The sequence below is a fragment of the Sebastes fasciatus genome, chromosome 12 (genome assembly GCF_043250625.1).
Source record: "Sebastes fasciatus isolate fSebFas1 chromosome 12, fSebFas1.pri, whole genome shotgun sequence".
Lineage (NCBI taxonomy): Eukaryota > Metazoa > Chordata > Actinopteri > Perciformes > Sebastidae > Sebastes > Sebastes fasciatus.
The window spans coordinates 17,296,375-17,318,637 of NC_133806.1; the positions used below are offsets into that span (position 1 = coordinate 17,296,375).

At 42.2% G+C, this 22,263-nt stretch overlaps 1 protein-coding gene across 2 annotated transcripts in view; it reads right to left on the bottom strand.

Annotated features, from left to right (window-relative positions):
- Positions 1–428: 428 nt before the first annotated feature.
- The window catches only part of fam171a1 (family with sequence similarity 171 member A1), a 48,530-nt gene continuing 26,695 nt past the window's right edge, over positions 429–22,263 (bottom strand). For both annotated transcript variants that reach the window (XM_074653693.1, XM_074653694.1), the window contains exons 3-10: positions 17,726–17,953; positions 16,939–17,031; positions 12,861–13,019; positions 12,077–12,253; positions 6,976–7,092; positions 6,135–6,249; positions 5,306–5,423; positions 429–5,003 (exon numbers count right to left, since the gene is read on the bottom strand). In XM_074653693.1, the coding sequence (XP_074509794.1) occupies positions 3,456–5,003; positions 5,306–5,423; positions 6,135–6,249; positions 6,976–7,092; positions 12,077–12,253; positions 12,861–13,019; positions 16,939–17,031; positions 17,726–17,953 (2,555 nt within the window). In that variant the 3' untranslated portion in view covers positions 429–3,455. The remainder of the gene's footprint in view (positions 5,004–5,305; positions 5,424–6,134; positions 6,250–6,975; positions 7,093–12,076; positions 12,254–12,860; positions 13,020–16,938; positions 17,032–17,725; positions 17,954–22,263) is intronic.

Here is a 22,263-nt window from a genome sequence, read left to right on the forward strand (position 1 = left end):
CTGCTTTACCCAGGTGGTAATCCAGCCTTGTTAAAAGATAACCAATATTTGATATTTATTTGATATTTTCTTAAATAATGGAAAAATAAAAATGTTACAGAAATTACATATAACTATCTGACTGCATCAATAAAATTAATTCAAACACAGATGGACAGTTAAAAATAGTTATTTCACTATTAATAACATTTAATCCTATTTATAATATGTTTTAAAACCACTGTCATTCGTTATAGTATTGACACATTAAGGTATTTGGTGCAAAACAGAGACATCTGATATTGCCAACCTTCTCTTAGGAGGGGGTTCCTAAAGAAGACACAATCTTATTGATAACATGGCATGAAAAACGGAGGAAATATACAGTATATACTCCCAGGCTGCAAATCTTTCATATTTGTTCAATTACACATAACACACACAAATCATTCCAGTTTTGGTGGTTTATTTAGAATAATAGGCTTCAAATATAATGCAAGCAACCAAGTTACACACTTAGGATGCTGTAATGCAACTCCACCCTAGAAGTGGATGTTGCTGTGAGATACTAAGAGAGAGAAGAGGCCATTCACAACACCAACTCACACATCATTTTGACCAGGTAGAGGAAAGGAAAGAACTACAGTATACACACTCTGTAATATGATTTCTATGACTATATGAACCTTGAGTGGATGTATGTTGATTATTTGTCAGCGCTCTCACATGGACACACAGTCTGACAACACAAACTCACAGCCAGCAGCATCGCACACGAACACTACCACCACATTCGAGACGAACATTCACCCTCTACAAACACAAACATAAGAAAATGCACTGAAATGACCTGCAGTTTAGCTTCACATACAATCACTTAGCTTTATCTATCCCGTGCTACTCTGAAAAACGTCTGTAAATCCTTAACTGCTTACTCTAAGACAGATTGGTGCCTTGCTGATTACTGTAGAGGATTTTACGATTGCAGCAGCTGGTGGACATTTTCTGAGATGTCTGCAGTGTAGCTTGTAATACGCTAGTGCGGAGGAAAGTTTACTGCATGCTTTCTTTCACAAGTGGGAGAGAAAGGGAGGGCTGAGGTAGAGGAGAAAAGCTGAAGGCAAAAGAAGGTGAGAAATAAATAAGGTAATCTGTTCCACAAATTCGATGTAGAGTCAGGTTGTTCAAAGGCACTTGGAACATGAGGAAACGGTAAAATTAAGGTGAAACACAGCATGCAAAAAATAGTTTGGTTTCAGGTAAAACTTATGCAGTAACGTGTTTGCTTTTGTAACTCTAACAATAAGGCAGGTGAAGAAAAAAAGCCCTTAACATATTGAAGAAATAAAAATAGCCTATTTTCGGGTAAAATACTTCATGTTGGCAATTCAAATCAGACTGATTAAAATTACAAAAAAATCATCTCAAGCAGCCGTATAAAAGTGATGCATAGCCTTCAGAGCAAAAATATGCCAGTCAGTGGTTCAACAATTACAAAACCCTTCATATTATTACACCTCACAATTATTTTGGGTGGAACTACAGCTTCGTAGTGGTATTACATCCTTACCCACCAGCATAGTGGTGTGTCACATTATCTGTTGCAGTGCGGATAGTGGTTTAATTTCTTCAGTCCAAACACTTCATCCCCTCCGTAGATCATGTAAACACCCATACGGCCTTCTGATGGGCTGGATTCAATTCTAGCAACACGCTTAAAACCATTCAAAGTAAAGGATTCGCATGTTGATGTCAGGCCTGATTCTTGTGCGGAGACACGCGGAAAGACTTTTAATTTCCTAACAGACTGATTCACTTGCCGTATTCTGCGCAGATGCCCCAGTCTTAAAAATTAGGGTTGTCACTTTAAAGAAGTGTAGTGTGTTCTTTACAGTCAGTGGACTGAGGCCAATATGGCTCAAGAAAAAAGGCTCCTGTAGTCTTCCATTTGTGAGAACCACCCATCATCTGTTTCTACAACAGTTCCTTTATGCTTACAAGGCTATTTATAAAAAAAAAGGCATATATTTGTTGTGCATAAAATATTCAAATTTCTGGCCTCCAACGTTCATTCGTCTCCCTCGGGTGACGTGTACATCATTCCTGATGAGTGGTCTGTTTATGTGAAGCGTCGTGAGGATGACAAAGTGGAGTACAACAGTGGTGATTTCATAAAGGGGACCATGGATGTCCATGAAGGATCTGAATCGTCCCTTCGTGATTCGGACTAGAAGGGATCCCAGTGCTGAAATGTTTTCTCAGTGCTCTATTAAGAAAAACAAAGGGCTTCAATTTAAATGGTCGTATCCATCACATTATGGTCTTGGCGGAGGAGGGGGAGTCGTATTTAAAGGATAAGTTCACATTTCTTCTTCTCAAAACAAAACTGGCATGCCCATTATGAATAATTTTAGTTGCTGGAATTGTTCCTCCTGTTTACACTGGTAGCAACAAGATCCTGTCCTAAAGTGGTTTTAAAGTAAGAGATGTTCTGTGCATTTGTAGTGTATCCATTAGGGCTGAATGGTTTTGAAAAAATATCTAATTGCAGTTATTTTTACTGATATTGCAGTTGCGATACAATTTACGATATTAGAGGTAATAATCATGTTTACAATATTATTCTCATTTTCATTGACAAACATGTTCAAATGATTATGGTGTTACTTTTGCGGGTATCTGTACCAAACAAAGATGTTTTCTTAAATCTGTAGAATAAGATTTGTAGGCCAGGACGACAATATTTAATTTAAAATGGTACTTTGACACACATTTCGCCTTTAACAAATATTGCACCTCCTATGATATAAAAATTGCAGCAGGCCATATTGTGATTTCGATAAAATTTCAATCAACGGTGCAGCCCTAGTTTCCATGCATGTACAGACAATTATCACTGGATTACTTTGAAACTGAAGAAAACTTAAAAATATGTGATGATTCTCAGACAAGTTCTGGAGTTATAAGGAGCATCATTTTGCAATGATTTCTAAGTCGATCTATGGACCTTTCATTAATGATGGACATCAGAGACAATGATATCAGCAAGTGTAAGTAAAACTGAATCTAAAAATATAAGTATTATGACGTTACTAAGTTATGACTCAGATTTTTTGATTGATATTTTACTCAAATTGCGGCAATTCACGTTTTTAGTTTTAGGTATTTGTTTTTATTAGTTTTTACTGGAACGCTGCAATTTCTAATTGCGATTAATAATATCCTCTATCCATCTAAGAAGACTGTAATTTAGGGAGATCCCCACTTGATTTGACTAACTCAGACCGCTAAAGCCTCCAAGCCTGAATTTTAGCCCAGAATGAGGACTGTAGATTTTGTCGCTTTAAGAAGGGCCAGTATGTACAGGAGGAACAATTGCAGCAAACAACTAATTAATGCTTTCAATGTACACATGGGCATGTGAGTATTTTATGAAGAAAAGATGTGACCCTATCCTTGAAGTGGTCATCTGTGGATCATTTCATGTTGAAGGACAGCAGGGGTCGCTCCTCTCTCTTCTGCCAGGGACTCTTCTTCTCCTCCTCTCCATCCTCGTGAGCTGCATCGTCATCGGGGGAGACCGATAGCAGCGTATGATCAGTCCTGAACGTCTCTCCCTCTGGTGTTGGCAGGGGAGGAGGAGAACCGGGGGATGAAGAGGAAAGTGAGGGTGGTTCCTCTTGTATTTGCACCCCCTCTACTCTCTTCTCCTCCGCATCCCCCTGATCCCCTCTCTGAGCCTCTGCTTTGTCTGACAGGATGGGTCCTGTTATACTGTCCTGAGGGCTGCTCTTGGGCGTCTCCTCCTCGCTGCCTCCCACGTCCAGATCATCCACATACACCAGCTGAGTGTAGGCCATGGCTGGTGCTGTGCCCTTCGACCGGTCAATCTCTCTTTCCTCCCGCCCTGCGTCTCTCCCTCTGCGGCCCACTCTCAGCTCATTCAGGTCCACACCGGAGTCCAGACTGGCGTCGTTGCTGTTGCCGCGCCTCCCGCCGCTGCCTTTACCTTGCTGACCTCCTCCACCTGGCGTGTTGCCGTGGCACCCCGCCCGCTGGAGATCGATGTACGAGTGACGAATGGCGTTGGAGCGTCCTTCAAGTGAGACAAACCAGGCTCGTGGGTGAGGCAGAGGCTTCCCTCCTCTGAGCTCCATTAAAGTCTTTTCAGCCCACAAGGTGTCCTCAATGTTTATTTCCACTAGACCTGTTTCCCCGAGCGCTGCTGGGATGGACAGAGACCCTGACAGGCCTCCTTCACCCTGCTTGTTGGGACGTGGGGTGCAGTCAGTGGGGGATTGCCCCAGGGGCTGCTGGGAATGTGAGGCATTGAGCTCAGCCTGGATGGTCTCCAAGTCACTCTGCTGGTCAGTCTGCAGCAGGAGGGCCTGACCAGACAGAGGGTGCTCCCCAGGCAGGCGCATGTAGTGTGCTGGGATCACCAGTGTAGGACGCACCCTCGGGTAGCCTTCTCCTCCACTCAGCAGGTCCACAGAGCCGCAGCAGAGCAGCTGGCCCGGACGGGGGAGCAGCGGGGGACTGGGACGCTCCAGGTGGTCCACGGAGCGGGACAGAAGGTAGTCGGGAGCTCTGCACTCACACACCTCCCCTCGACTGGGGGTGTGAGGAGGAGAGGAAGGGGAGATGCAATCAACAATCCCGACACTGCTCAGCTGGTTAGCAGACACTTGACCGTGATTGGCTGACGACAGCGCATCTGAAATGGGGTTGCTGGATGAGCAGACGGAGGTGTATGATTGACGGTAGCCTCTGTCTGTTCCACTCGAAAGGGCAGCCTTTAACTGGAACGTCTCCACAGACTGCCGGTAGTCTCTGCTGCGAGGCGTCAGATTGCCAAGAGATGAGCCGTGGTGGCTGTTGTTGCCGAGAGAGGAGCGGCTGTGTTTGCTGTGATGGATTAGGCTGTGTTGACGATGATTGTCTTGGTGCTCATATGAAGAAGGCTTCAGCATTGGTGTGGTCATGTCGGGCTCAGTCGCTGTGGAAACAAGTTCCAGCTGCACCTAAAGACAACAAACTATTTAGTAAGAAACTTTTTGAATATACTAAAATATACAATCCAAGGAAGACATCATATCTATCAAAGTAATTGTAACACAGACACAATAAAAGAGCATTTTTTAAACACTATTCATTCTTAGTAGTTTGAGAAATTATTTTATCTGCCCACCACAGGAGTGTGAAGGATTCCCCCCTCAGCTAGGCACGTGTTCCCTGACACAGGGAGCAAGTACTTCCTCTGATATTCACTAGGACAGTGCATTGTAGACTAGCGATTGAACCGTTCTTTGTAAGTCAGACAGACCTCGTTGCTGATGAGGTTCAGGTGGGACATGGAGGTGGCTTGGTCCCTCTTACTGCCGTCCAGACCAGAGGACTGTGTGAGCTTGCGGTGAGACACTCGAGGCTTCAAACAACGACGCCTGCAAAACACAGAGACGCAACAGAGATTATGATTCAATCCATTTAACTTTAAATGCTTCTCCCCTGCACAAATAATCCGACATAAACAGGCACTTAAATTGGAGCTCTGGTACTTGAGTACTTGTGCAGTAAAAGTCTGCTTTGTTTACATTTAATCAACCAACCGTTTTAAGTCACTACACATCGGCTGCTGCAATCAAGACAGCTTATGTCAGGTGACCTGTTGTGAACAAATTTCCATGTTAATTTTGATGTATTTAGTACTGATATCACAACTGAAGATTGGATAAATGGATAAAGAGGATGAGCCGCATGCAGAAGAAGATAATGAACCTTTTAACGGTTCATTATGTTAATGTAACAACACTATTCTAGTTAAATGATCTACAGTACATTTTGATTTAGAGGCTAAATGTTGACGATAGGACAGATTGTTTTAAGACATGACTCTGGACGCTAAAGGAATGCAAAAGCGGGTTTCTTAGCAAGACATTGTTTTCTTACTTGGCAGAGACAACAAAAAGCCTAAATTAGTCAGCCACTGTACATTCACATGTTCCTCACAACCAGTCATTGAAACTGACACATGTTATTGTATATTACTGACACTGTCAACATGTTCCCTTCGTTTCCTCATTTTGGAGACAACTCTGTCAACTTCTGACAGTCTTAAAAATGGAACATGATGCTGTAGAAAGTGTTCAGCCCACCTGCAGTAGTACAACAGGAGGCAGAGCAGGCAGAGCAGGATGAGAGCCATGCCTCCCAGTATAGCCAACAGGAACACGGTGTGGTACATGCTGATGTCCTTCGCAAACACTGGACCTGTTGGACGGACAAGAGGACACTTAAGTCATAAGGACACTGATTTTTTTTTTTATGAAAACAGGTTTTGCTCACTCTCAACTGTAAAAAGAAAAATCGTGGCAAAATAATTTTTCTTCTTTATTCTTTCTTATTACCAGCCGTGACAGGGATACTGGCACAGTTTTCACCTGGCGAGTCTGTGTGTGAGCCAGGTATTTATATTTCGGTTTGCGGACAGATTTTGTCACAGCGATAGCGTCGCAACCGTGTGAGATGCAAACTTCACAGGTGTGTAGTTGAGATCAAAATGAAGATTGAGTTTGAAGGGTTGTGTGTAGAAGGTAACCCGTCATCAGGCAGCGAGTCTCACCCGAGTTTTCACACGTTTTTGCAACCTGGGGGTTACCTTCTAGACATGGGTGTGGTCAGATGGGCGTGGTCCAAGCAAGGGGGTAAGGGGCCATTGGACCCCCCACTTCCCGTCCCCACTTTACACCCCTGGCCCGATTTGGTGCCGATGTAGGGGGGTAGGAAGTAGGGGAGTAGTAGGGGGTTAGGAAATGGGCAAGGGGCTGTTGCTGGTGTGATCCCATCTTAAGATGGTTCTTATTTGTTAAGATTATGGCTACATCTATACTCTAAACATCTTTCTACATACAGTATGTGAGCACATACATGACATGACATAAAATGTGTGTTGTGATCTTCACAGTAAACATAATCTGTGTCAAAGCAGTTTCTCACCTGAGTCTAGTGGGGACATGGCGGCCACCCAATATCCTAGCTGAGGAGCGATGTAGGTCAGACTGAGCTGGTTGCCCTCCCGCTGCACGTGACCCCAACTGCTCTTTATCCAGGCACCTGCACAAACACACAATCACAGGGCTTGAAATCAAATTCCCCAACTATTATTTTGTATAAGAAACAGTGTGACAGTTCACAGAGTGCATTAGTGACAAAGTGACAACAGGCAAGGCCTGCAGCAACCTCCCACCTGACTCTCATTAACTCAGTGTAGACAAAGCAGCACTCTTCTTACCTACATTTAGATATCTGACAAGTTTAAGTTATTTATGTGGAAGAAGGAGAATTTGTTATTGTGACAGAAGTAAACTCAAGTAACAGCAGGGTTCACCAATTACATTTAAGACTATCTAAGACTTCTTTAATACCACATATAATGCAATTTAACACCTGTTTCAGTATGACAGTATGAAGGAAAACCAGTAGGGACAAAATGGCCAAGAATGATTTTTTCAGCACTTCCCATAAGCGTATAACATTAACTCCTTATGATAAAATTCATTAAATGAATGCAACCTGGATTAACACGCATAAAATGGATGGATTAACAATTTTTTTGCTAAAATTGTAGGGATGCACCGATACCGGATTGGATATCGAGCTGATACTGACTCAAATAGCTGCATCAGGTATCGGTGACAATGAGGCCGATCTATTCAATTCAATTCTATTTTTATATACTATATACATTATATACTGGAATTTTAATTCCTGTTAATGTTTTGACCGATTTGTTGCTGCATTAAGGTTTAGGTTTACACATTAATTGTAATTCCTGTTCATTTTGAAGATTTGTTTGCAAAATTGTTGGTGTACGATTTATTATTTTAATGATAAATAACAATTCAATGTATTTATATCTATTTATTTGTTACATTTTGTTTTACAACGTTATGAAAGTAATGTTTAAGTCAAGCATGATGTTGCCTTACACATAAAAGAATGATCCCAGTCACTTCCACACAGTGAGGCATACAGCTTATTTATTAAAGACCTAAAGAGGTAATGGATCGGTACTCGGTATCGGCTGATATCCAAAGCCTAGGTATCGGTATCGGAACTGAAAAGTCGTATCGGTGCATCCCTATAAAATTGACACTTGCCCATAATGAGACAATGAGCTTCCTGACTAGCAGAAGTGACAGTGTTCGGTCTGATGGTGCTGACCAAAATAGATTGAACAGCCTTCTGCTCACACAATCCACTGTTAAAACAATCCCACGTTTAGTTTATAATGTCTCCCGACAAACAGGAATCTGATATAAACACATTTTATAAATAACATAACAAAGACTAAATTAAATTTAAAACTTTTTAATACCTTCTGCGGTTTATTGAAGGAAAGGGAAGTCAATGCTTTTTTTCTGTAAGATCTTTCTCAAAACACAGATTGCTCAGTAGTGCGAGAGGAGTGTTCTGCAGTACTTAACTCTCCCACAGGGAGGCAGCATGCTCAGTCAAATGTCCCTGAGAGCCTATGAATAGCAGCACAATAGCAGCTCCAGCAGTGCCAGTACCCAAAAAACCCACAACAAAAGCCAGAGTCACTGATTGATTGGCTCACAGTAAATCTGCTCCAAGAGGAAACATTCAGTTGTGCCTTCACACTTCCCCTCTTTTGGGTCTCAGGGCTAACATGGTGAGAGCCACTTTGTTTCTTTGTTTATTCCCAGTTATACAACATCAAGTGGTCAGGAATCTGCATCGATCTTCAGGAGGGAGGAACCAAAAAAGGAAAGGAGAGTATAGACACGTATATAAATAGCTTGGATGGGGGGGGGGGACCTAACAAGCAGAGGAAACGAGTGAACAAAGAGGAGGAATGGAAGGAGAGATAAGGGAAAAGGCACAAGGAACAGAAATAAATGAGAGAGGCTGTGTGACTCAGCACCACACACACACACACACACACACACAGACCGAGCCCTGAGCCCAGCCCTGCCCGGATTCACCCTGGTTCTGTCCGATTGTTTCCACAAGGGTGTCCTGTCTCCGTGTGACTGACCCGTTTAATCGTGACATTTAATAACTCGGTTCCCACGCTTCGATACAATACACTGCACAGAGTCTGGAGACTGCTTAGACACAATGCAAATATGTATAATGTCAATACAGCCTGTACATTACTTCTGCTTCTTTGCCCATTCATGCAAAGTCAACACAGCTAACGTCGGGTCTTTTATTTTTTTGTTCAGATAGTAAGCCGATTTGCATCATCGAACTCCACGCAGGGCGAAGGTGCGTCTGTTTACGAATCACACACAAACAGGTGAACAGGATCTGTTCGTACATGACATAATTTTGCCCCACGCTCCGTTAACATGCAACAATAGTTGAGGAGTTGTCAGTTATACAAGACGAACAGGTTTTTGTGTCTCCTCCATGTGCGCACTTGATAAATAAAACTGAGCTTCTTTGTGAGGGAGCTTTTATGAGCCTGAAGTATTCCTCCAAAAAGGCACCAGACGGATTTCAAAAAGGTCTTTGTGTCTGTTTTCTATCCTCAGTTTAACACATACATAACCGCCCGCACACACACGCACACGCACACGCACACGCACACGCACACGCACACACTTCACAGTGAAGAAACTCAATCAGGAGCCGGGCCTTTCTGTTGTGTTACTTATTTGGTGGGTTGCTAAGGAACACGAGATGTAGCCGAGAGGGGTCCGGGGATGACTTCTGTTGTGGAAATACTCGCTGTTACAGGCTGTGCGTAGGCTACAAGTCTGTGTGTGTGTGTGTGTGTGTGTGTGTGTGTGTGTGTCTGTGTGTGTGCTCTCTCAGCTTTTATAAAAGCCCTTTTTATAAGCCCTGGATGTTGCTACTTTAAACTGAGCCTGGAGATCCTTAAAACCATCACAAGAGCAAAGATGGTCCAGATTTTAAACATTTATTGGCCTGATAAAATGTTCCTTGCTTAGCAGGAACATTTTCAGGGTAGGGCGAAATGCTAGTATCATTAAACATGCAGTTAGGACTAAAACATGTTTAATGTATAAGACATTTATCCCATTGACAAGTGGCCTATTATTCTTGTTAATGTTCATGAAGTCTGACTCAACACATGTGGACTGCAGTCTATTGGGCAACAACTGTTTACTGCTTCTTGCAGCTTTCTCTTGAAGTTGACAAGAACATGTTGAGAAACATTTTCCCCAAACGGGATTTCCTTGTATTTATGTCGCATATTCAAATTGCATATGCCAAAGGCGTTCAGTTTGAGGCCCTGACACACCATGTCGACGGTCAGCTGTCAGACAGTTTGGGGCCATTGGTGAGCGTCCGTTGAACAAATTTTTCTGTGTGTCCCGTACCGTCGGCTGTAGTCTTTGCAGTGTGTCCGTGTGAAACGTTGGCTGTAGTCTTTGCAGTGTGTCCGGGTGAAACTTGTCGGCCAAAACAAGTCAAGTCCAGTCAAACTTTATTTGTAAAGCACGTTTAAAAACACCCGCAGTTGACCAAAGTGCTGAGCATGTACATAATAAAAATGAATACAAAGCAAACAACAATATGAACAGAGCAAAAACAGTAACCATAATGTGCACATAACAGCAGTAAAAGAGCAGCAGCACAACAGAAAACAAACTTAATCAAACGCCAGCAAGAAGAGGTGAGTCTTCAGCAGTGACTTAAATGATTCTACGGTCTGATCAGTTGTAATCTGCAGAGGTAAACTGTTCCAGAGATTAGGGGCAGCCACCGCAAAGGCTCGGTCGCCTCTGTTTTTAAGTCTAGTTCTGGGGACATTCAGGAGCATCTGATTGGTCGACCACAGTGCTATGACCGGAGTATGGCGGTGCAAAACAAAGGCGAAGTGAGGCAACGCAACAGGCGGCCTTTGTCGCCGCTAGTTCTCTGATGTCGGGTTGGTGTGTCCCCAGCTTTACATATGAGAATCTGGAGTCAGATCATTTTAATTTCAGCTCATTGTTTTGGTTTTCGGTTTTCTTTATTATTTTGTTTCATTCTCACCGCTCTCATGGCGTCGTTTTCGGTGGCAGGGGGCAGCAAAAAATCTCAAGATGAACCCAATGCAGCATCAAGCAACATAAAGACCCAGTAACGAGTGGATGGTGAACACAGCGGAGCATTTAGCAGCTAAAGAGCCAGCTATTTCCCTAAGGAGTCGGTGGAAATCAAAAACAGAGTAAAAAAGGAGAGTGATAATACATAAACACAACTCCTAATGAATGATAACGTTGCTCCGTGTCTGCTGGATGTGTAAAAACTCGACTGTTTGCTAACAAGTTCGCCATATCAACTTAAAAGGTGCCGATATGTCAGTGTTGTGATCACAGCTTCTTTTTGCTGCCCCCAAGTGGCCAAAAAATGTTTCACTACTAAGCGATTAATCGGCTAAATGTTTCAGCTCTATATCAAGTAACCCAGTATCATTTGTATAGGTCCTGGCAGAGCACAAACATAATGTACGCCTACAGCAGATCTGGAAATGTGAGACTAATGTACACAGAGAAGGATGTTTTGTTGTGCAGACACGTCTGACTCAACTGATGATCTAATCATCATCAGCTAAGCCTGTCCAAGAAGAACTGGGTGTGTCACAGTGCGGGACGTCTGACAAAACAGATTTAAGATTGCTGAAATAAATCAGTGGGTACGCAGAGGCTTGAAGGGTCTCTGCTGTAGGATTCCAGCACCGCAGAGCTCTTTGTTCAAGATTTAACTGAGCTCCAACAGCTTATACATCCACGATCCAATCTTGTGATGTGTGGCAGTATTTGTGTTTTGATTTGCAGATTAATGCGGCGCCGCATGTTGGTAATTTTCATGACCTTATGAATAAATTCATTCATCACGCAGACCTCACTCCTCCGTGTGAATATGCACGTGGTTTGTATTAATGCTCCTATTCTGATAATTTCATATATCATTCACCCATGGGAGTAGGCCTCAGCACTGCACTTTTAAAAGGGTTATTTTTCAGGGATTTAGTGGAAGATACAAACACAGATATGTAGATGAGAAAACTTAATGCTTAGAAAGTCATAAAAGCTTTTGTGTTACTGTTACATACCCAAGTGCGGGTCAAATCTCCAAGCAGGGATGTGATCATTTTCCTTCAGGCCACTGTCGGCCGGCAGCGGGACGGAGACCGTGATTGGCTCAGTCACCTGCAGCTCCACTCCGTCGCTGGCCAATAAGTGAACAGAGATGGCCGCTACAGGAGTCAACTCAAACCTCTTCTCGGTCCCTGTGAGAGAAGCAGGAGAGTGTAAGAGAGGAAAAATGCAGCGAAAAGGAAAGTGAGTGGGAGTAAGGTGCACAGGAGGGGGAGCAGAGGAAGGAGCAGGCAGCAGGGGGGGGGGGGAGTAACATGAAAACACGTAGATAAAGGAGAGTTGTCAGTGGAAAGACAGACAGGAAGGCAAACAAGGGAAAGACAGGAAAGAAGGAAACAGGGTGGAGAGTGAAAAAGCTGAGAGGGTGGAAAAGTGTCACAAAGCACAAGTATGCTTGTGTTGCCCGGAGGGAGAAGGTACGTGCTGTGGGGAGGGGGAGCATTTGAGGGGTATTCAAGCTGAAGGACACACAAATTCATACAACACACACATCAAGACGTGGATGAGACTGCCTGAAAGCGTGCAGGCTTGTTAGACACACAGGGGTTATTGTGTTTCAGGAGGTCAGATAGAGAGGCCTCTCCAGGGTAGAGTCTCTCTGATGTACCGCTGCTTCTTCTCTTCTCTTCACTCCCCACCCCCCCTCTCAGCAGCTTTCTCCTCTGACATCTGTGCCCGACTCTCCATGGCCCTATTTCTACGGTCGAGTCTGTTATTATCAGCCAGTTCGGGCCTCACCTGTGCCGTTGCCGCTGAGGACCTGCAGGTGGGGAAAGTGCTGGATGTGCGAGGGGGAGCTGGCCACGGTGAGCAGAGCAGTTAGGTTGGCGTAGGATGTGTTGGAGGGAAGACTCAGAGCTCTGCGCTGGAAATGAACACTGGGCTGATGTCTCAAACCTTGAGGAGTGACAGACAGAGAGACGTCAGAAAACACGTCATGTTGAATGAATATCCAGTGTTGGTAAAGTTTCAGTTTTAGATCAATTTGAAATAGCTTTTTTTAAAGATTTTTCTAGCATGTTGCTCTTACTTTGGTGAGAGATAGGATACATGGGGATGTGGATGACACTCACTAGCCAAAATTAAACTGGGAACATTGCAATTAATTGATCTTAGATCATCATACCACAAGGATGACCCCACTATCATTTCTTTCTAATTAGTATCTCAATTTTGGGGATCTCTCTCTAATAAAGGCATAACATTCCCCCAAAAATATATATGTTGTTCTGTGGGTTATAAATAACAACAACATTAGGTACTTCTTTTAATAGTTTGGTGTGAAAGGTATTCAAAAATGCAATCTTCAGTTGTGATTTAACTATCGCCCCCCTTGCTAGCCATTACATAACGTTGTTCCGTATTGCAGATCACACAATGGTCAAATCTTTCTTTTAAAATATCTACTAATATTGTCTTTATTAATAACATAAGCTAAGACCAGATCTCTTTAGTATATCTTAAAGTATGCGGCTGGTGATTTCTTATTGTTAACAAATCCTTTTTTATTGCTAGGCTTCTCCTTCAATGTCTCCTATTTGGGTTATAGGATTGAACCAAGTAGCCTGTGTGTGATGTTGCTCACTCATGAAAGGCATTTGAGACGAGCACACGAGGGTTCAATAAAAATATGAATCACTAGTTCTCCATCTACATTCAAAGGTTGTATTTGACAAAATAATAATATGAATAAAACTAAGAATTAAAGAAAGTTTCTAAATATATTTAATTTAAAGATGCTGAATTTGATATCCAGAGCTTTAATACAGCAGAAAACAATTATTTGCTATGTAAAGATATAGAGGAGTAATGTCTACCTGAGCAGAGAATGAAGTCACTCAAAGTGTGTTTTTTATAATCCAAGTTTCTTCTAGCTTTGTTGACATAGCCGGGCCGGCCAAGTGCCTTTTAGTTCATGTTTGTGCATGTCAGCGTGCCCCACTGGCTAGCTCATACACTGCTCTCATATGGCAGCTGATAACGCCGCGTCGCGGAAGCGTAGTGCCCCCCCGCTGGTTCCCCCTCAGGTAAATACTGTTAGCTCTGTCAGCAATGTTGCTGTTGTTTGCACTGTTAGCGCTGTTAGCACCGTTAGCTGTGAACGCTGGCTCAGTTGTCGCCATGTTGAGAGCTGTGCGGAGGCAATATAAATGCTCCGTATAAGTACCTTTAAGTATTAAATGTGAAAGTGTATACTGACTTGGTGTGTATGTACGTTTATATTTTGTACAAAATGTACATGTCACAGTTGTAAGGCAAACTATACAATAACATTTTGTAGATATATAAAACAGAAGAATGAAACTTTAGTGAGTGTTTCTACTTCAGTTTCTGAATTAAATTCAATGAAGAAATCTGACAAAAATTGAAGTCAGAAGGTTTTTCGCCTGACAGCAACCATCCAGCTTGCACACTGATGTTGTTTCAGGATGTTTTACAAGGCAATTTTCTACTCCTCATTTTCGCCTAATGCCTTTTTATAAATTCAGCTATCAAATTAGGCTTAATGGAGGCAACTCCGGATCAATACAGTAGAGATAATGCCTTGCTCCACGTTTTCCTCTCGGCCAGGGTGATGCTTCTTTCTGATATTTTTCTGTGCAATTAATAGTTGCCTTTTCATTTCTCCCCATCGCTGCCTCCCATCCAATCTCTGCCTGCCATTAACAAATTATACATGAAGAGGAATAAACAGTGAAAGCTGCATGTAGCTGAACTCAGCAAGGTGATGTCATTGTGGTCCGACTGTACCGAGTGCACATTCCTGAGCAGTGAGACACACATCCAGCTGTATATGAGTGTTCACTGTGTTTCTAGTTGTACTCAACATGAGTTTTGGCTCTGCAGTATGTGCATTTTTTAACTTTCTGTCGAAAGGCTTGTTCTTGAAGTTCAGGTGTGAATGTTATTTCCCTTCTTTGGCTCTGTTTTTATGAAAGGAAATGACCCTGTTTCTGTTCTTTGTTTGTTCCCTTCCTCAACTCTTCTTGTCTTTTTTTCCCTCCACTTTCCCCTCACCTCATCTGTTCCTCCTCCTGTTGGACACTGCTCTGCCCATCCCCCTTTCTCCCCTATTCTCTCCAAACTGCTCCACCCACAACCCCACTTTCCAGCACATACTGTATCATTCTCCTCCTCCTCTTCCCCCTCTTTTATTCTCTTTCCTCGTGCCACATGCCAAGGTTTATCACTCCTCTGGGCGTCCAAGTTCACAACATCGTGACAAACAGTGTGTCGGACAGAGGGCAGAAACTGCACTACACTCAGGCACGTGCTGTGGACAGTGTGTACTCAAGAGGTTTACATGTTAATGGTGTCTGCATATTTATGTGTCTGTGAAGTTTTTTTTAGTCAGACAACACAGCTGACACGTTAAATTACTCCCTTGTCGGTCACAAACACACAAAAGACCAAGCGAACAAAGAGGCCATATTGATTCTGCCTGAGTGAGAAATCCTTATCTAATATAATTACACACACCTTAACAAAGAGGCTGACTAACAAAGACAGACTCATCATTTATATTTGTGGACGGAGGAGGGTGGATGTTTACTCAACAGCAGGCCATTTAATATATACAGTAGATAGGGCTAACTATTTGCTAGTGTTTATTAAAAACAAATATGTTAATTTATCAGTGTTTATTGTCTTTTTTTTTTTTTAAATGGGTGAAAGAATCAGAAAAAATAAATAATACAAGTACATGGGTAGAAATCAGATTTAAAGAAAACCCTTTTCAGCACCATCTGTAGTCAGCAGCTCAGTTATGTATACAATACGTTATATAATACAATGGCGTATTATTCTCTTCACTGTCCTTTACCTAAAGAATATACTGAGCTGTGTAGAAAACCTAGTTTACTGTCAACTACAGTGATCAATGTCTTCTTGCAGGTGAAAACACAACAACTTTTAGATGCGTGGAGACATAAAATCTGGGTGAAAATTGAGATTTAACGTTCATTCTTGATCTTAAAAAGCAGTCGGCAAAACAGTCTCACCACACGGTCCTTTAGTGGCTGTTCTGGAGCTTTCGATCGCATCACACGACCTTCCTCAGCAGATGGAGGAGTGTGCCCAGCTGTCACGGAATTGTAGATGTTAAAAAGCCAATTATTTCGGAGCACTTTGAAAGACTTGTCGTCAATGTTGGCTTAATATTTGAGGAGTTCAAGCTCAACTTCTTCTGCAGAGGAAGAGTCTTGTGAAATGATCGAAAGCTCCAGAACAGCTACTAATGGACCGTGTGGTGAAATTGTTTTACAGATGGTTTTAAAAATATGTCGGTGTTTTGGGGTGAAAATTGTTTAAAGCAAAGATGCTAAATGCGAGATAGGGAGCATTTCTTCTGACTCCGCACGGCTCTCAACATGGCTACAGCTGAGCTGGCAGCTCGCAACTAACAGTGTAAACAACAGTAACAATGCTTACAGAGCGAACAGTGTTAACCTGGAGGGTGGGTGCTACACTTCTGCAACGGCGCCGTCGGTCAGGACAACGTTACAGTCGTAACCACCGTATGAGATCAGTGTTAGCCGGTGGGGCACGCTCACATGCACGAACATTCACTAAAAAGTATGCGTGGTCGGCCCGGCTATGTCAACAAAGCACAGAGAAGCTTGGATTACAACACACACAAGAGGTAGAGTGACTTCAATCTCTGCTCAGGTAGACATTACTTCTCTATATCTTCACATAGCAAATTGTTGATTGTTGCTATATTAATGCTCTGAATATAGTATAGAGCACCTTTAAAAACAATAACCTAAATACACACACGGGCAAAAAAAAGTATCCTCACACACACTGCGTTTACCTTGTAAGCCTGAAACAATCTCCACAACATCTTCATACACCGTCAGAGTAGCAGCTCTTTCTGGTAGCAGGTCCAGGCTGATGGAGGAAAATACTGGAACACAAATAAATACCACAAATAAATAAATAAATACTACATTAACGGACGCAATGAATCCGCAATCAGATAAGAAACAAACTGCAGCAATCTACCTGGCCACTTTACTGATCGCTATCAGACATAACAAGTCATTAAACCATCTTTATACATATTTAATAGTCTTGCTTTCATCCTGTCTGCTGTGCAGGACACAAGTCTGACCCAGCTAACTGCACTTCTTTCCTCTTCCTTCCTTCCTTTCACTCCTCCATTGTTCAGAGCTGGTAAGCGTGATAATCCAATTGGCCGCCGTTCCGTTGGCTCATAATAACACACAATAACACACTCGTACACACACGCACACACACTGTACTGCTGCCTCTTGGGAGGAGGTATTTTGAGTCTAAGTGTGTGTGTGTTGGTGAAAGGGAAGCTTAAGCAGACCCCTTGCTGGGTTTTGGCATCTATTGTAATAAATTAGTAATGGAGCACTCCACTCATCATTAGCTCTCACACCTGGCACAAACTCACACTATTTCTATTCTGCACTAACATACACACATTAAACTGGCTGCACAAATGGAAATCAATAACCTGTAAGCTGACACTCTGAATATAAACCTATTTCATAATATCCCTCCTGCATTTTTCCTAAAATATCTCTTTCACACACACACACACACACACACTAGCAAACACACACACCTACCAGGTAATCTGGAAGGACTCCAGGGCACAGAGTTTGGCACATATCCCTGTTTGGTTGCGGTGACGACCAACGGTGTCCCAAGGCGGTAGGAGAAGCGCAGGTAGGTGTTGCCATCCAGTGATGAGGTTTCTGTGGTTACAGAAGTGTGGTTGGCGAAGAGCTGTATGGTGGCTCCTCCCAAAGGCTGGTGAGTGCTGGCATCGCTCAGGTGGACCTTCAGAGTCACCTCTGTGAACAGAACAGAGTGTTTACTGAGCCGGGTATGTCTGAGTGTTGGTGTGAAGGGACTGCAGAGAGGAGGGATATACAGACATAAAACACACCGGTGTTATAATTACTGCCGTCTACAGTCATCTCTTTAACTGGGTTTGTTTCAGTGCCAGGCCCTTTGCCTCCAATCCACGGAGACGGCGTTCCGCGTCCCGGCCAATCACAAAGAGACGGCCGTCTGACCATTTCCTGGACTCTTGCCAATGGCACTTCCCCTCAAAAACAATGGACCGTTTCCCTCTCTCAAAGAAGCCTTGGACCAGAGGGGAAAAACAACTGTATATATAAACACCTTCTGTAATGGTGAGGAGGAATAAAAGAATTTACACAGACGGCCTGTTGCTTTATGAACCCTCGCACTAAAGGCGCCTATAGACTGTAGGATAACAACACTTCACTGCATCTCACACTGTGCGATATCGGTCTAATAAAATCTTCACATCCTGTGTCAGACTGATTTAATTTCCCAGACAAAATGATTGATTGATTAATCGAGAAAATGATCTGCAGATTACAAGTAAAAGTACAAAAGTAGTAAAGCATTAAAATGTACTTCAAGTACCGAAAGTAAGTAAACTTAACTTGGTTTTTAATGTCCATCTTGACATTGAACCTCAGGTGTTGCTTCTCAGTTTACCCAGTCCTCATATCGAAGGCTTTCATCAAAGAAGGCTGTTCAGTATCCTTACATTTGCTGCCCGGAAAAATATATTGCTTAAATGGATCGAGGCATAAACTGATATTTGGGCTAATACCATAATGGAATATTTAACATACAGATTTAAAATTTAAAGTTGGTGATTTTGTTTTCTTATTTTTCTTAAACTGTTTTGTTGTTGCATCACTGTTGATTGTAATCAACTGTAATGGACTGAGCACCTCCTTATCCTTATACACATACTGTACATACATACTGTGTAGATGTTATGACATGTTCCACTACATATTAATGTGATTGTGTACAATCATCTCTTTGAGTATATTATGTGCCATGTATACTATGTTTCAGGGATCTAAGTCTGATGTTTAGTTCTTGTGGCCACTGTGTGTTGGTGTATTGTTGGTTTTGTCTGTTTGTGTTTAAAAGCAAAATACAAATATTGTTGAAAAAAGTACCAAAAGTACTACTTATGCATATGATATTACTGAAGTGGATTATAATGAGTGATGCATTCATGTGTACATCGCTTTAATGTTGCAGCTGATAAAGGTGGGGCTCATTTTAATTACTTTATATACTGCTGGGTAGCTTATGAATTTCAAACAATAAGTCTTAACCTATAATAATACAAAATAATCCATACATTGATTATATGTTCTATTATGAATCTGAATCTGAAATGTAACTAGTAACTAAAGCTATCAAAAAATGTAGTGGAGTAAAAACTACAATATTGTCAGTACTTGAGTAAATGTACTTGGTTACTTTCCACCACTGCCAAACAAGGTATGCACACACATCTATTTACTCCTCCACAGAGAGGCAGGACAAACACTGTGAGGTTCATAATATCACAAGCTGAAAAACAAACAAAAAGTCAATTTCAGCTTTATATCCCAAAGGTATGATAAAAACAAACTTGGTACAACAACACTATAATTTAACTTCCACACAAACCCATAATCTCTCTCTCTCTCTGTCTGTGCACATACAACCACTGAACCCAGTTTGATCATTGGCTGCCGGTTGACCCACAGTGACCTTTCAATTAAGGCTGAAAGGGTTTCTCCCTTCACCTAAACATGCCCACCTCCCCCATACTCACGGCAACTGAATTTCATCGTAACTCTTTCTTGTAACCCCACCCTCTGTGGCACACACGCTAACACTATACATACATACCCCTGACTAGACTGATCTCCCTCCCCCCACTCGGGGATCTTGCGGTCAGCGAGGAACCACTCTGACAAATCTGGTGAGAGTTCAGCCCGAGTGCAGCACCTAAAAACAGAGCGCTGCACCAAATGATATACTTAGCATGGGTGGAAGTTAGGAGGTTTGGCAGAGCAACGTGTCAATTTCAGAGCATACACATCATTACCCTGAGAGGTCTGGTGTGAAGATCTGCTCTGTGGCTGCTTTCTGACCCTTCACTTCATTCCTCCCCGTTATTACGTTTGCACTGTCACAGCTAGAGGACTGGAAAACAAAAAAAAGACATCAGACATAAACTCCCCACTGCATTAAGATTTGGTGCGTGTGTTGGAGAGATCATGACCTCACTTCCTGTCCCACTCCCAGTAATATGTTGTTAAGGGTACCAGCTGTGCTCACTTTAAAAAGAACTCCCCTGGGAGACTCCAGATTGACAAATGCAACAGTCCCCCTCCCAGTCCTCATCCAATAAATCACTACTGTGGTGACATCATTGTTAAACAAGCTAGGAGTCTCCTCTCTGCTCCAACGCACAGGAGAGAAGATGATGTTTCGCCTGAAGAATGACTCAAGACCTTGATTCTGCAGCTAAACCAGCACCTTTATAACTTCCCCTCACTGCATTGACACCTTATCTGAGTGTATTGAGTACCATATGGAGGATAAAGACATCAAACAGAGTTTTGCTGGACCAACGCTGCGATCTCAGACCAATTATTCCAGGCAGCAGCAGCCAAAGCAGCAGGGTGGTTGACTGTATTTGAATACGAGTAGAAAGAGATGAACCCAAGAGGAGAAAATGGGGGAAAACAGTACGAGTGTGTGTGTGTTTTCAGCCCAATACAGCTTGAATCAATGCACGTTAGGTGCATTAATCAGAAGTTACAGGGAGGCGAAGCATTTCTGCACCATAAAAGTGAGGTGTGATAAACTGGAAATGCATGGTATGGCTGGCATCCATTGGGTGTGTGAGGGGGTTTGGTGTTCTTCCAAACAGAGGAGGGGGGAAGCAGATGCTTTCTGCACACGAGGCTGAGTGGAGAGCTTGCTTGTACACAAAATCCAGTTTAACACAGATGCAGCTCATTAGAATCAGTGACTTGAAACAATGTGCAATTGAAACAAACTTAGTATGTGACCTAAATGTTATTCAAGCTTCTGCTGAATAGACAAAAATTTTGGGCTGATGAAAACATCAGATCTGTGTGAAGCAATGAGGAGACTATAACGTTCCTCAGTTCTAATAATGTTTCACGTGAAACAAACATAAAATGCCATAATTCCAACATGTTTTGTAAACCGTTTTCCACTGTTTGAGGGTTGACTGGCTCTCTTTTAATTTAGGGCTGCCCCCCTCTTAGTCGATTTGTCAACTAAAAGGTGGTTTTGGTCTTAGTCGACTAAGATTTCTTTAATCCATTAGTCGTTTTTTATGCTTTTTTCATGCTGAATGGCTTATTGCCAAGAAACTTATGAGCACATCTCTGGTAAGCACAAGCTTTTGTGTGATTCTTTGTGGAGAAACTCAGTTTTACAGATCTGTTGATTAAGTAAACAAATCAATTAGTCGACGAAATCAAGCGCAAATCGACTAAGAATTTCTTTGGTGGGGGACAGCCCTATTTTAATTACTTCATCTCCATACACCCTCTTCTTATTATGCAATGATTTAATGGCAACTGGAGAATATACTCAACAATGTGGAACTGGTTTGATTAGAAAAGATAAAATCTTCAACAAACCACAGTAATGTGTTAAGACGTGTGAGAAGACGGAAACAATAAACTTATTTTTCACCATCTCAAGCTGGGGCACATGGTTGAATATAAGAGGAGACTAAGACAAAACCGACCGATTAGTCAACTAATCTAGGAGCGGGCAGCCCTAGCGAGTTGTAACAAAGTAATGTATAGTAAAATAAGTATTTTATCATACATATACAATAAAAAGGCAGTGCAGTTAAGGATTCAAGTCTATGGAAACTACACCAATGCATGTCACTTTATCTTCAAGCTCCAACAAACTGTTGTTTGTGTTTCTGCATGTAAGAACTTGTTCAACCACAGAAAAAAAAGAGAAACACAAGGACTGAAGCTATTTGTTTACCATTCAGATAAATAACAAACATCCGATTCTCGGTGTAGTGATCTTGCTAAAAAAGAAAAAAAAAAAAAATAGTCCGTTTAAAAATGTTATGGCAACAAAATGGTCAATGAAGAAAAGGTTGATGTGATTAAGTATGAATCATCAACAGGGACAAAGGGAAAAAATGGCAAAACATGTCACAACATGAAACATGTCGTGGAAAAGCAGAAAAATAAAAGCATACACACACACTCCTGTCTGTTGAACTAAAGTTCTGCCGTTATAAATAAAGAAAAGGGCTATCAAT